Below are 15,332 nucleotides of genomic sequence, written 5' to 3'. Positions count from 1 at the left end.
AGCAGGCTTGATGGCCGAAAGGCCTACTTGGGCACCTTATGATCTAAAGCTATAGAACAGCAATTGTGCCCTGTTGCCACAGTCTGCTAAAGATTCATTATAGCATTTGCAACAATACCAGAAAGAACAAACTTGTATCTACTTGGCATCCTTCATGTGTTCAGCAAGTTCCAAAATGATTCATAAATTGATTTTTTGAAATGTGGTCATTTTTTCTTCAGTAATTATAACAGCCAAATTGCAAATACTGAATTATCTCAAAACGCAATGAAATAAATGACTGGTTAATTAATTTATTTTTGAAAGGGTTAATTGAAGGCCAAATGTAAGAAGAATACTGGAGGAATGCTCTGCTCTTTAGTTAAATAATGCAACGCAATCTTTTATGTCCAACTTTTGTCAGAGATACAGTTTAAAGTCTTCTTTCAAGGAATTCACCTTTGACAGTGTACTTTAGTATTGAAAGGACTGAAATGTCAGCCTATATAACATGCTCAACTCTGTAGCATGGACTTGAATCTATGTCCTCCAAACTCTTTACTTCACTAGGTTAAGCTGACATTAGAAATAAAACAAGCTTAAATAATCATTTCAAAATTCTTCACCTTTCAAATCCACAATTTTATTAGAAGTAGATCCTTTCTCTGAAAACAGATCCTGGAAGTATTCACTAACAGCTGCTAACACAGCACGGTGAGCTGGATATGATGTTTTCTCCACTATCAAAGTTACATCACAAAAAAGGCCTTTCGAACGTTGACTGTTCAGTCTCTCAAGCACTTTGGTGCAGTGTGTAGGCAATTCACGAGTTATATGCTTTTCTTCTGAAATCTGCCAAAGAAAGTACACAAATGTAACTTTTCACAACGTTTATTTCACTCCTTCCATCTGGGAAATCACATTACTTTTAGTACCCTTCCCAGACAGGCTCAAAACACAATTAAAACATCACAACCACAAACAAACCTCATACCACTTTATCATGAAATGTATCAGTACTTCAAGACACAAGTGGAACCAGTAGACAGTAGACAGGCAGCAAGTATCCATGATTTACGATGGGTGCAATTGACACTGTTTTGAATTTTAATTTGTAATGGTAAAGTCACCAAAATCCCACTGGTTGCTCTCTCATTAGAGAGACACAACTAGTGGCGGTTTAACCGGAGGATCACCATACCTCAGGCAAGGGGAGAGGTCAAGAAGGTAGGATCTTCATAGTAATTTACAGTGGGTATGGGAACGGAGTGCATGCAGTCGGCATTGCAAATCAGCCATCAAGCCAACTTGTCCCCTTTTCATTTGTACTAAGCTATAATTAATATAAACACGGCGTATACCAAAACAAAAAAAAATCACTGCTTGCATCACCAATATAACTAGAGTAACACAGGAAAAAGAAACACTCAACAAGGGGCAACACAATGGGTAGCACTGCTGCCTCACAGGTCTAGAGACCCGGGTTCAATTCCCACCTCAGGCGACTGCCTGTGTGGAGTTTGCACATTCTCTCCGTGTCTGCATGGGTCGGTTTCCTCCCACAGCCGAAAAATGTGCAGGTTAGGGGAATTGGCCATGCTAAATTACACCGTAGTGGTAGGTGAAGGGGTAAATATAGGGGAATGGGTCTGGGTGGGTTATGCTTCGGCGGGTCAGTGTGGACTTGTTGGGCTGAAGGGTCTGTTTCCACACTAAGTAACCTAATCTAAAAAAAAGTAACAACAAACCTGTAGGAAAGTTAATGGTCAGCCTTTTAATGTGACCCATTAGATTAATATATTCCTCACAGCAATGCTGATAAGAACCCAAGTAAAACTAATATGTTCCTAGAATCTTACTAACCCGAGACTTCAAATTCTCTAAATTAATTTTACTTTAGCCTCAACATTAACAATAAAAATGCAATTCTGTTTTCAACAATGGGAGTCCTTAATACTATGTAAATTAACTTTTGAAAGTTCTCTAGTAGACTGAAAAAGTATAATACAATTTTGGTGACGTACGACAAAGTCCCTTTCATTCATTATGCCTGCGCTTGCTGACTTAATGTCCAGTTAAGAAACATCAGTAATTTTAAAATTCACCTCCCTTATTTCATACCTATGGCTTTGAGCCATAACTTTCACACCCCGCTACCCTACAAGATCTCTGTGCTGATCAAATTCTTGCCTCAAGTACCCCAAATTTTATTGGTAGAGCATTTATGACTTTTTTCGATTACCTAATCCCACGAGCTTTTTCCCTTTCAAAGCATTCCTCGTCCAACCTCTACAGCCCTGCAATCTTTTGAAATTTCTCCAGTTCTGGCCTTGCTAGCATCCTTGATATTAAACCATCCATCACAAGTGGTCATGTTTTCAACTGACTCAACACTGAGTTGTGGAATTTCATCCTTAAACCATCTCTCCACTGCTCTCTCCTGTTCTTTAATGTTCACCTTGAAGACCAAGCCCTGGCCACTTATCCTAACATCTCCCTGTGTGAATTAGTGTCAAATTTTGTTTGACAATACTCCTGTGAAGCATTTCAAGATATTTTCCTTTATTAAGAGGCACTATATAACCAGCTATGATTTAGAATGACAACAGACTTGAAGGGTTGAATGCCTACTCCTGTTCCTCTGCTATTACATAAACAGAAGTTATTGCTGGTCATTAGAAATAGATTGCTTCACCATTCACGGTAATTTTTGAAAATATCATACTGCAAACCCAAAATCTCTCATTCCCACATATTTATAACCTTTCACCCTCTTGTTTGAGTAGAATCTATATCACACTGCCTTTAAAAAGACATATGACTTGAAACAGAATTGGGATACAGATTTGAAAGAAAAGGAAAACAGCAGGAAATGCAATTAAAAGCCCATGGCTGCAAATGGAGTTTGAACACTAACACAGACATGATAGTCTAAAGAGCCCAAGAACCTATTCAGGAGAAAATGTATAATTAGTTAAACAAAACAAGCTTATAGAATTTACATGATCACATTGATTTTCACCTTTCTGTTCCTTCACTATTAGCTTATTTCCCAACACTCACCAGAAGATTATCTTTCCCATTTTTACATTGATTGCATCCCTGGACGTAGTCTCTGATGTCTGGAAACATTCCTGAAATAGACAAAGTTGCATCTGAAAATATATAAACTGTTAATCAATTTACACTAGTTGCATTAGTCACATTTGTTATTACACCACATTTTTGGGTCTTGTTGTCAAACATCCATATAAAAATACATGCAGCATCTGATGGTATTATAGAGAAAATAAAATCACACAACAAAAGCTTTCCAGAAACTTCTGAACCTACATGATGTTCTTTCATTGTTGCAGAGTCTGTCTAGGGACCTTTTCATCCACCAACCCACAATGATTTAGGTTATTGTGAATCGATAGTTTTGAATTGTCTTCTCAGTAGAATTCTAATATTCTTGTACAAACAAAATAAATATTGGAGAGTCATTTTTCTGGAGCTGAACAGCAACATTTAAATGACCACAATAATTTGGACAAGAGAAAGGGTGCTGATTGATTGAAAAGTTGACTCATTGGTTGAGAAGTTATTCCTTTAATTAGTCAATCCTTTAGGAGACACCTTTAGGTTTCACACGAAATGCTCTTTTGAAGCAAAGAGTTCTCAGAATATGGCCAAAAGATGACATTATCTTAGCTAAACACTTGAAATTTGAGCCATACAATACTTCACTCTTTCCTAGATACTTGCTGACAGATGAAAGAATCCTAGTTTAAAAAACACCAAATCTACAGTTCTCAGAATATAGCAGTGAACATACCACATTGGACAGTCTTAACTTTCCAACAGTCGCTGCACACTTGATTTCTAGTGCTTTAGGGAAGATTACATATTTCACAATCAATGGAGTCCAGAGGTAAGGCAAAAATGTAGTTGCACAAAATATACTTTTGCCAAAGAGAAGTATCTGCTCAAAATAAAAACAGATCCTTAACTGATTTTATAAGTGTGAATAACCTGTGCATGATGCTATCTGTAAATTCTTAAAGCATCCTTTTATATTACTTAAAATTGAATTGGTTTTGAAATGGAACTTGCACAAACTTATGAAATTCCTCAAGCTATGACTTTGCTTCAAAATACATGAAAGATAGCCTCCAGATTGAACTGGTGTAGCTCACATGATATAGGTACATCTGTAGTGATGTTAGGAAGAGATTGCCATGTTTTTGATCCAGTGATATGAAAGGAATAGCAATGCGGTTCCAAGTTAGATGATATGCAGCTTAGAGAGGAACTTGCAGGTGGTGGCAAGGCCACATCAGCTGCTTTTGTCCTTTTTGGTAGAAGTCATAAATTTGAAAGACGCTGAAAAAAACCTCTCAAGTTGAAGTATATCCTGTAAATGGTACACAGTGCACCAGTGATGCAGGAAACAAATGTTTAAGATGATAGGTAAGATGATGGCCAAAAAGGCTGCTTTATAGCATCTAATTCCCAGTTCCAGAGTGTTGTTGGAACAAAATTGCCGATGCTCAGTAGCAACAGTACATATCATCCACAAAGGGCTCTTCTGGTTTATCAGTAGCATCTCTACCAGGAGGCCCAGGTACAAGTCTTAGCTGTTCCAGAGGTGTGTAATAACATCTCTGATTATGTTGATTAGAAAATAGTTGCGGTACCATCCACAAGATGCACTGCAGAAATTCACCAAAGATCCTTGGAAAGCACCTTCCAAACCCATAATCCCTGCTATCTAGAAGGACAAGGGCAGCAGATACATGAGAAATCCACCATCTGCAAGTTCCCCTCCAAGCCATTCTGACTTGGAAAGAGATCATCGTTCCTTCACTGTCATTGGGACAATATCCTAGAATTCCCTCTCAAAAAGCACTGCAATCTACCTACAACATATGGACTGCATAAGTTAAAGAAGGCAGCTCTTCACCATCTTCTCAAGGGCAAGTAGGGATGGGCAACAAATGCTGGCCTAGGCAGCAATGTCCACATCTCAAGAGTGGATTTTTTTAAAAAGTATATATTTATTGAGCCAAGTGGAGAATATTTCATTGCAGTCCTAACTTGAATCTTGTAGATTTTGGACAGACCTTAGGGTGTCAGGAGTTGAAATCCAAGCCTCTGACCTGTTCTTGGAGTTACATAGCTGGCTCAGTTAAGTTTCAAGTCAAAGATAACACCTCCCAAGATGCTGACTGTTGGTGAATCAACAATGATAAAGGCCTTGTGCAAACGATCATTGCCTAGCACTTATGCCACTTATCAACCCAAACCTGAATGTTGTACAAGTCTTGCTGCATGTAGAATAGGCCTGCTTCAGTGATACAACTTGTTCCACTCCATCTAAAACAAGCGTAAATCTCTAACTTCTTCGCCCATTTGATAAGGAATGCATTTATGGATCTTTATAAACAAACTTCTCCATTCCAAAGTAAAAACTACTTCACTGCATCAAACCAATACTAGATCCCTTATGCAATTTGGGATCATAATTAAACTTTGCCAGGATTCGAATGCAGAATTCCAGACTTCATGCCTCTTAACAGTATTTATAGTGATCATTTTTATCATTCCATAAGTGATGGGGAGGTAACCCAAGGATAGTGAGAAAAGAGATCAATCTCAGACTGGTACAGTTGAGAAGAGAGTCAAGCAATCAGGGCAGGCAGGGACAAAGCAGAGAACAAGGTCGGACTGATAAATTAAACTGCAATTATTTCAATGCAAGAGGCCTAACAAGAAAGGTAGATGAACTCAGGGCATGGTTAGGAACATGGGGCGGGGATATCATAGCAATTATAGAAACATGGCTCAGAGATGGACAGGACTGGCAGCTTAATGTTCCAGGATGCAAATGACACAGGAAGGACAGAAAGGGAGGCAAGAGAGGTCGGGGTGTGGCATTTTGATAAGGGATCACATTACAGCTGCACTGAGGGAGGATATTCCCGAAAATACATCCAGGGAAGTTATTTGGCTAGAACTGAGAAATAAGAAAGGGATGATCACCTTATTGGGATTGTATTAGTTAGAGGGAAATTATCTGGAAGACTAATAGGGTGGTTATGGTAGGGTATTTTAACTTTCCAAACAGACTGGGACTGCCATAGTGTTGAGGGTTTAGATGGAGGAATTTGTTAAGTCTGTACAAGAAACTTTGCTGCTTCAATATGTGGATGTACCTACTACAGAAGGTGCAAAACATGACCTACTCTTGGGAAATAAAGCAGGGCAGATGATTGAGGTGTCAGTGGCAGACCAGTTTTGGGCCAGCGACCATAATTCTATTAGTTTTAAAATAATGATGGAAAAGGATAGAGCAGATCTAAAAGTTAATGTTCTAAATTGGAGAAGGGCCAATTTTGATGGTATTAGGCAAGAACTTTCAAAAGCTGATTCGGGACAGATGTTTGCAGGTAAAGGGACGGCTGAAAAATGGGAACCTTCAGAAATGAGATAACGAGAGTCCAAAGACAGTATAGTTCTGTTAAGGTGAAAGGAAAGGCTGGTAGGGAATGTTGGATGACTAAAGAAATTGAGAGCTTTGTGAAGAAAAAGAAGGAAGCATATGTCAGGTATGGAAAGGATAGATCGAGTGAATCCTTACAGTATAAAGGCAGAAGGAGTATACTTGAGGGAACTCAGCTTTAGCAAATAGGGTTAAGGAGAATCCAAAGAGTTTTTGCAAATACAGTAAGGACAAAAGGATAACTAGGGAGAGAATAGGGCCCCTCAAAGATCAGCAAGACAGCCTTTGTGTGGAGCTGCAGGAGATGGGAGAAGATACCAAACAAGTATTTTGCATCAGCATTTACTGTGGAAAAGGACATGGAAGACATTTGGGGAAACAGATGGCGACCATCTTGAAAAATGTCCATCTTACAGTAGAGGAATGAGAAATGCCTTGAAATGCAAAATATTGGATAAATCCCCAGGACCTGATCAGATGTACCTCTGTGGGAAGCTAGGGAAGTGATCGCAGGGCCTCTTGCTGACATATTTATATTGTCAATAGTCACAGGTGAGGTGCCAGAAAACTGAAAGTTGGCTAATGTGGTGCCACTGTTTAAGAAGGGCGGTAAGGACAAGCCAGGGAACTATAGACCAGTGAGTCTGACATCAGAGGTGGGCAAGTTGTTGGAGGGAATCCTGAGTGACAGGATATACATGTATTTGGAAAGGCAAGGACTGATTAGGGATAGTCAACATGGCTTTGTGCATGGGAAATCATGTCTCACAAACTTGATTGAGTGCTTTGAAGTAACAAAGAGGATTGATGAGGACAGAGCGGGAGACGTGATCTATGTGGACTTCAGGAAGGCATTCGACAAGGTTCCCCATAGGACCCTGGTTAGCAAGGTTAGATCTCACGGAATACAGGGGAGAACTAGCCATTTGTATACAGAACTGGCTCAAAGGGTGGTGGTGGAGGGTTGTTTTTCAGACTGGAGGCCTGTGACCAGTGGAGTCCCACAAGGATCGGTGCTGGGTCCACTACTTTTCATCATTTACATAAATGATTTAGATGTGAGCATAAAAGGTATATTTAGTAAGTTTGCCGATGATACCAAAATTGGAGGTGTAGTGGACAGCGAAGGAGGTTACCTCAGATTATAACAAGATCTTGATCAGATGGTCAATGGTCTGAGGATTGACAGATGGAGTTTAATTTAGATAAATGCAAGGTGCTGCATTTTGGGAAAGCAAATTGTAGCAGAACTTATACGCTTAATGGTAAGGTCCTAGGGAGTGTTGCTGAACAAAGAGACCTTGGAGAGCAGGTTCATAGCTCCTTGACAGTTGCAGATAGATAGGATAATGAAGGAAGTGTTTGGTATGCTTTCCTTTATTGGTCAGAGTATTGAATACAGGAGTTGGGAGGTCATGTTGCAGCTGTACAGGACATTGGTTAGGCCACTTTTGGAATATTGTGCGCAATTCTAGTCTCCTTCCAACTCGAAGGATGTTGTAAAACTTGAAAGGGTTCAAAAAAGATTGACAAGGATGTTGCCAGGGTTGGAGGATTTGAGCATTAGGGAGAGGCTGAACAGTCTAGGGTTGTTTTCCCTGGAGCATCGGAGGCTGAGGGGTGACCTTACAGAGTTTTATAAAATCATGAGGGGCATGGATTGGGTAAATAGACAAAGTATTTTTCTTGGGGTGGGGGAGCCCAAAACTGGAGGGCATAGGTTTAGGGTGAGAGAGCAAAGATATAAAAGAGACCTACGGGGCAATGTCTTCACACAGAGGGTGGTACGTGTATGGAATGAGCTGCCAGAGGTAGTGGAGGAGGCTGGTACAATTGCAACATTTAAAAGGCAGCTGGATGGGTATATGAATAGGAAGGGTTTGGAGGGATATAGGCTGGGTGCTGGCAGGTGAGACGAAATTGGTTTGGGATATCTGGTCGGCATGGACGACTTGGACCGAAGGGTCCATTTCCGTGCTGTACATCTCTATGACCTGATAGGTTTGCCTCACATGCCTTAGGTGGTCAGAACTTCAGGACAACTCAAGCCTTCGGAACTACTTACAACCTTCCTCACAGCCTTCAGTTAGTACTTCTTCACAGTTCCCTCTTTTTATGTAAAAAATTCTAATTCTCTTTTGTATTCAATGGCAACTGGGAAATTGTCGTCTGAAAAAAAATGCCTCTTTCTTCATCTTCACATGAAGAAGTGTGATAAATTTTCAATGGTAACACATGGATAAAAAGAAAAACTGTAAAGCAACTTTGGTCACGAAGATACTTGTCCTTTACTTTCATAAGGAAATTGGAATAGAGGGCACTATATTTTCCCAAGGTGATAGTCAGCTTCATATCGGTTCCTGATTCTTTATGCTTCGCTATCTTTCTCTCCCCCAACCCCTCAAAAGTAGTCAAGTCCTCCACTCTACCTCTTCCTGCATAAAATAACTAAATCTAAACTTCCCCAAGTTGTCCCACTGTTCTTTATTGTAGGAGATTGCAGCAAACCAAAAAACATTAGTCAACATGCTTAATAATCTTAAATAACCAAAACATCTCCTCCCCTCTACATTGCCAGAGAAAAGAATTTTAGATTCTTCACAAATGCCTGAGATCTGCATTATATTAGTTTTCACTTTGGCTGTCGTCTTTTGTGTTACCTTTGATATCAAAGGGATCATTAGATGGTCATTACAATATTATTTCAGATGTCAAACTAGCAGTTGACCTGATTCATCATCTCCTCCAGGTTTCTGTGCTGTATCCCTATGACTGCAGTTCTGAATATTGATTTAGATTTGTAGCCAGCATCACCTTGCACAACTATTGGTTTCAGTAAGTTATCAACCAACACCTCTAAATCCCATGTTGTACCCTGTATCCTGTAATAACCTGGATTTTACCACTACTATTTTATTCTTTCCAAGTCTCATTACCTTACACTTGCCCATATCTAATACCAGTAACCACTTAACAGCTCACCTCTCCAAAATGCTTTTTTCCTGCACATTTTTCCATATTCTCCAACTTTAAGGTATTTTACTGTCACCATTTAAAATATTCCAAGTGTCATATGAAAATGGCTGCATGCAATTACTATGGTCAATTATTTGTTTTACCATGTACAGAAGTCAAAAGACATCAAGTTTAAATTGAAACCAATTGTTTGCCTCTAACACAGCATTGAAATTAAGTTTGAAAACGTTGTTATTAAATGCTAAAGTTTGGTAAGATCTATTCCTCCATACAAACAATGAACGTCAACTCATAGCCTAAAAATTTGTTCTCAAGGTAGACTGGATGACTAACCCCATTCTTAGTAAATTTTGAAATTTGACAAGAAACCAACATTTACCATAATACTGCAATCATGATCTTCTACCACTAGAGGCTCTTAATGAGCTACCCAAGAGAGCCCGCTAGCGATGGAAAATACTGAAGTCGGCACCACAACTATGGACTTCTAAACAGTGTACTTGCACAATTTCCTAAACAATATGCCAGCAACATCAAAAAAGGAACTGAAATTTCAAATAACTTTATAGTCATTGACAGTAAGAGCTGTAGACTACACATGCAGTTGAACTAACTTGAAAAAAAAGCTGGGTTCAACTGGCATGATGAAATTGGGCAAAGCAAATGTGATTTGGACAGGACGTGGCTCAGATTACCAAACAAACATGACATCATGAACCTAGGTTATCCACGGAAACGCAAGCTTCTTTACATCCTTTGTACCATTGGAAGCTCTACGTATACTTAAGAACATGAAATAACCCACTTTTTTTTCCATTATTGAAAATCAAGAGGTTTTTTTCACTTGCTAGTTTACTACTACCACCAGTATTCAACATACTACTCTATTAACCCTGATCATTCCATTGAGTTCTCCGGCCTTCAGGAGATGGTTCCAGTCTCCCAGAAACAAGGTGGGACAGGGAGAGTTTTCAGGCCAAATCACACCAATACACACTGTTGGTGAACAGATCATCCCGGCCCCTCAGGGCCCGACTCTGAATAAAACAACTTTCAGGAAAACCAGAAAAACAAACAAGGGGAAGACAGCGATTTAACCGTGCGGATTTAAAAGTTCAGCAAATTGGCCGATTTAAAGTTTATGGAAACACGTTTAGAAATCTTCAATCGCATCCACATTCGAGAGCTTGGCTATAATATCGGGGGGGGGGGGGGGGGGGGAGTGAAAATGAAACCTGGGTGTTGCCACAGCTCCCAGAAAGACATCAAAACAATTTCAGTAAACCTAACGAGTCGAGCAAAACAGTCACATGACAAAAACATCAGCGGAGGGTGCAGGAGTCAGATAGATCCTTCTGAAAGAAAAGTTGCACAAAAAAAAAGATACTGACTTTGCATTCCAACACAGATGCACGAATCGATGGGTCACATACTGAGCCCAGGCATTTTCTCCATTGCAATGTCTACACTCACTCTATCCCAACCCAAACCCCTCACCACAACCCATCAAGAGTAAAGGTGGGGGGGGAGAAAGAGAGAGAGAGAGGGGGGAGGCTGGCGGTGAGTAAAGCCTGGAGTTAACCCACCTTCCCACCAGTAGTTCTCGGAAACATTTTTGTAGGTCTCCTCCATGGTGCAGTGGCGGTGCCCGGGGGCCGGCTCTTGGTGGAAGGCGGCGATGACAGCCCGCCGCTGCTCCTCGGCGGCCGCCACCAGCACCTCGGTGTAGCTGGTCGCCCCCCTCTCCAGCCTCTTGCGGTACAAGGTGCCGTCGATCAGCTCGTAGCCGGAGGCCGCCCAGGACGGATCGCCCGAGGAGCTGGAGGAGGCGCCGGCGACCTTCCTTCCAGAATATTCTTTTTCTTCCTCTTTTTCTTCCCCTTCCTCCTCCTCCTCCTCCTCCTCATCCTCGCCACCGCCTTTGGCCAGCTCCCTGCCGCCGCCTCCTCCTCTCCCCGAGCCGGGGAAACACGGCTCATCCCTGTCCTTTAAATACCGGCTGGTCACCACCTCGTACGTGCCGCTGTCGCCGGCCATTTTCCAGGCCCCTATTTTCTTATTTTTTTAAAAAATAAATAAATTAGTTGATTCCGCCCCTTCTTTGGTGTGTTTTATTTTGTTGTTGTTTTCAATTTTGTTGCTTGCCTTTTTTGGAGGAAAAAAAAATCTTCTCTTTCTCCGCTTGAGTTTATTAACGTCGCCGGTCACTCCCTGAACACTCCCACTTCGCCTCTATCAATCTCTTTTTTAATGTTATACTCAATATCTCCCTCAGTGGCCAAACGTCGAGGAGACAACTCGGCCTCAACTACTCTAAAGCTTTTTTTTCCCCCCTTTCGCTCGCCCCGCCGCCGGGCGGCCGACACCTTTATATAACCTCGGCATCAACCTAGCTTGATGGCCAGTGGCCAATTGCATTCTTCCGAGGAGGCTATTGGGCCCCCCGTGGGGGTTACGTGTTTCGATTGGTGGAGATGGAGGTGGTGGGGCGGGGCCAACAATGACAAGCGGTGAAAAAAACCTCGATGTCTAACGTCATCCTGGTATGAAGGTAGGTTGGCCGAGCACTCGAGCCGGCTGTTGGAGCGCTAGGCGCCACGCGCCAGCTTGGAGTCAAGTATTGTAGACTTCATGGCAGTGTCAATGCTGCATGTATCTAAAAAAGTTTTTAATACTCTCCTCCATCTTCCACCTTCATCACTATCTTTCCCTTCCTTATTTGAACGTGTAGAGTTTTTATTTAATTTCTTTTTGCGTTTTGGCAACAACTCTGGATACCAGAGATACACACACAAGTTATCAATTGTCTTGAACATATTGAACCCATTGCTTCTTTCTTTAATCTAATTGGAAGGGAGGAAATGTTTTTGCATCACAAGGACCGTTAACTGTTTGGATAGTTTGTAGCTACGTTCGAGAGAAAGAGAGAGAGAGAGAGAGTAACCCAACAGTGGGGGCAGAGGAGTGCTTCCAGGAAGGGGAGGTGGTTTTTGTTAGGTTGTCGTCTATTGCCAAATAAACTTTCCAACCTGAAGGGAAAATTTAGTGAAGGTAATCAATGGACATGCAAGTGGAACGTGAAATAATCTTAAATTAATCGGGAACCGTCTCCTTGTGATTAAAAATGTTGAAGTTTCACAGTAGGTCATTCAAGAAGGTAGATGATAGAAGGTTATGTAGCCTTTCCATAAAGACTCTTGTCAAGTAAACATAAGGGAAAATAAAGGGGTATCATACACTGAGTCTCAATCCTTCAGTTATTTGAGAAAGGAATGACCTGCACTTTTGTATTATATTTTATGACCTTCAGGTGTCCTAAAGGACCTTAGAGTCGATGAAATACTTTTGAAATTTACTCACTGCTATAATGTTGGAAATATGGCAACAAATTTGTGCTGAATGAGGTTCTAGACACAGCAAAGTGATACTAACTAAGTAATCTGTTTTAAGATTCGGTTAATAATCTGTTGGTTGAGGGATTGATATTGGCTAGGGCAATTTTTTGGACATAAGTTTCTGGAGCAAGACTTGAGTTCTTCCAGTTAAGCCAAGGCTGACTGTTTAAAACAAATCTTTATTTATGTAATTCTTCTAAGATCGCTAGAAAGGCTAGCATTTATTTTCCATCCCTAATTGCTTTTGAAAAAGTGGTTGTGAGTGCGTTATTGAACCACTGCAATTTTGGGAGTGGTAGGTACCAGCACAAAATACTATTAGTAAGAGTGCTCCAGGATTTTGATCCAATGGCAGTGAAGAAGCATGGAAATGGTTCCAAGTCAGATGGTTTGCAGGGGAATTGTAAATGGTGGTGATCACATATCTTCTACCGTTGTCCTTCCAGATCACAGATATGGAAGGTGCTGTTGAAGGAATTTGGTGAGTTGCAGAGATACACCTTGTAAATTGTATACACTGCTGACAACGTACTTTGGTGATGCGAAGTATGAATGTTTAAGGTGGCATATAGAGTGCCCATCAAGTAAGATGTTTGTTATTGATTGTATTGCGTTTCTTGAATGCTGTTGGAGCTGCACTCACCAAGCAAGTGGAGAATATTCCATCATCCTCCTAACTTGTGCCTTGTGGATGTGGACAGGCTTTGGGAATCAGGAGCAGAGCTCCTTTGCTATAGAATTGGGGAACATTAGAAATAAAATAAGATTTAAGTGAGTCAAGGGAGGAGGATGACTAAAGAACAAAGTTGAGACCTCTGTTAGGTTGGAAGGCAGGAGGCTAGAAGACAGGTGATGCTGGGAGGTAGGAGGAGGTAAGGAAGGTTTGGGAAAAGGGTAGATTAGAAATCCAAAGAAAAATGTTGAGGCAATGGGACAGAATATTGATATATGTAAAGACAGAGTCTAACATTAATAGTGCATCGGTAAGGAATGTCCATGGAATAGTAGTTACAAATAAAGTTGAAGACTTTTTTAATCTGAATATTTGAAACATCCTAAAGAAGTCAAACAAAGTAGTGGCACAGATAGAAATGAATGGTTTAGATCTAAACACCACTATAGATACATGGTTACAAGGTGACCAAGCTTAGAAAATATATATCCAGGGCTCTCAATCTTGTAGAGAATGTAAAAAGAGAAAGAATAGTGCTGATAGTGAAGGATGATAAGGACATTAATGAGAAATAATATTTTGCTCAGATACCCGTGAAAAAGAAGCAACAACCAGAAAATGCTGCTCTGAGTAGTTTATAGGCCACCTAACAAAACAATCATATAATCCTCACAGCGTGGAAGCAGGCCAGTTGGCCCAATGAGTCCGTACTGACCCACCTCATCCTTGTAACTGTGCATTTGCCATGGTTGATCTACCTAGCCTGCAAATCCTTGAATACTATGGGCAATTTAGCAAAGCCAATCCACCTAACCTGCACATCATTAGACATGGGAGGAGTCCAGAGCACCTAGAGACAACCCATGCAGACAAAAGGAGAATGTGCAAACTTCACACACATACTCACCCAAGGGTGGAATTGAACCCGTGTCCCTGGTACTGTGAGGCAACAATGCTAGCTACTGAGACGCTGTGCTGCCCCCTTGAATAGTTATTCCATTGGAAAGAGCATTAAGTAATTTATTGGAGCATGTAACAAAGTCAATGTAATAATTGTGGATGATTTTAATGTCCATAAAGACCGAACTGATTAAATTGCTGAAGGTGGTTTGGAAGATGCATTTGTAAAATGTTTTAATGTTTTATATTTTGAAACAATAAGTTATGGAACCAACTGCAAATAAGGCTATTTTAGATCTTCAATAACAAGCAATGTATAATTAGATCAAGTGAAACAAGGAATATATAATTTCTAATCTCTCCATCAAGGATACTTTATGATTGAGTGATCATAGTATGAATGAATTAAATGTGAAAGCAACATAATTGAGTCCCAAATAAGAATTTTAATTGAGACAGTTACATTGGCTGTATGTGTGAGGGAGATACGGGTAAGGTTTAATGCATAAATAAACTAAAAGATAAGGTGGTAAGTAAGCAGTGGTAAAAAGTAACATTTCAAAGTATTTGACAAAAGTGCATTTCATTGAAGAAAACTAGGCAACAACGATACATCTGTATTTACTAAGGAGGTAAAATAGCATTATAGTTAAATAAGAGGCTTATGAGATTTTAAAGGCTAGTAGCAACAATGAATATTGGGAGTGTTTTGGAAACCAGCAAAGGGAAGAAATGTAATTAAAAAAATAGACTTGTAAGACAGATTTAAACAAAACATAAGAGCTTTTACCAGTTGACAGAAGAGGAAGAGAGTAACTAAAATAAACATTCATCCCACAGAGGGACAATCAGGAGAAATTATCACAAGGAATGAGGAAATGGCAGAGATGTTGAACAAATATTTTGTGTCTATCTTCACACTAGA

General features: G+C 40.4%; 1 protein-coding gene across 2 annotated transcripts in view; it reads right to left on the bottom strand.

Moving 5' to 3' along the window:
• LOC140486449 (uncharacterized) overlaps nt 1-11,781 on the bottom strand; it is a 55,973-nt gene extending 44,192 nt beyond the window's left edge. For both annotated transcript variants that reach the window (XM_072585629.1, XM_072585628.1), the window contains exons 1-3: nt 11,026-11,781; nt 3,043-3,113; nt 606-831 (exon numbers count right to left, since the gene is read on the bottom strand). In XM_072585629.1, coding sequence (XP_072441730.1) covers nt 606-831; nt 3,043-3,113; nt 11,026-11,476 — 748 coding nt within the window. In that variant the 5' untranslated portion in view covers nt 11,477-11,781. The remainder of the gene's footprint in view (nt 1-605; nt 832-3,042; nt 3,114-11,025) is intronic.
• Nucleotides 11,782-15,332: the final 3,551 nt, after the last annotated feature.

Source organism: Chiloscyllium punctatum, chromosome 15 (genome assembly GCF_047496795.1).
Source record: "Chiloscyllium punctatum isolate Juve2018m chromosome 15, sChiPun1.3, whole genome shotgun sequence".
Classification (NCBI taxonomy): domain Eukaryota; kingdom Metazoa; phylum Chordata; class Chondrichthyes; order Orectolobiformes; family Hemiscylliidae; genus Chiloscyllium; species Chiloscyllium punctatum.
This window is presented reverse-complemented; position numbering and strand designations above follow the sequence as displayed.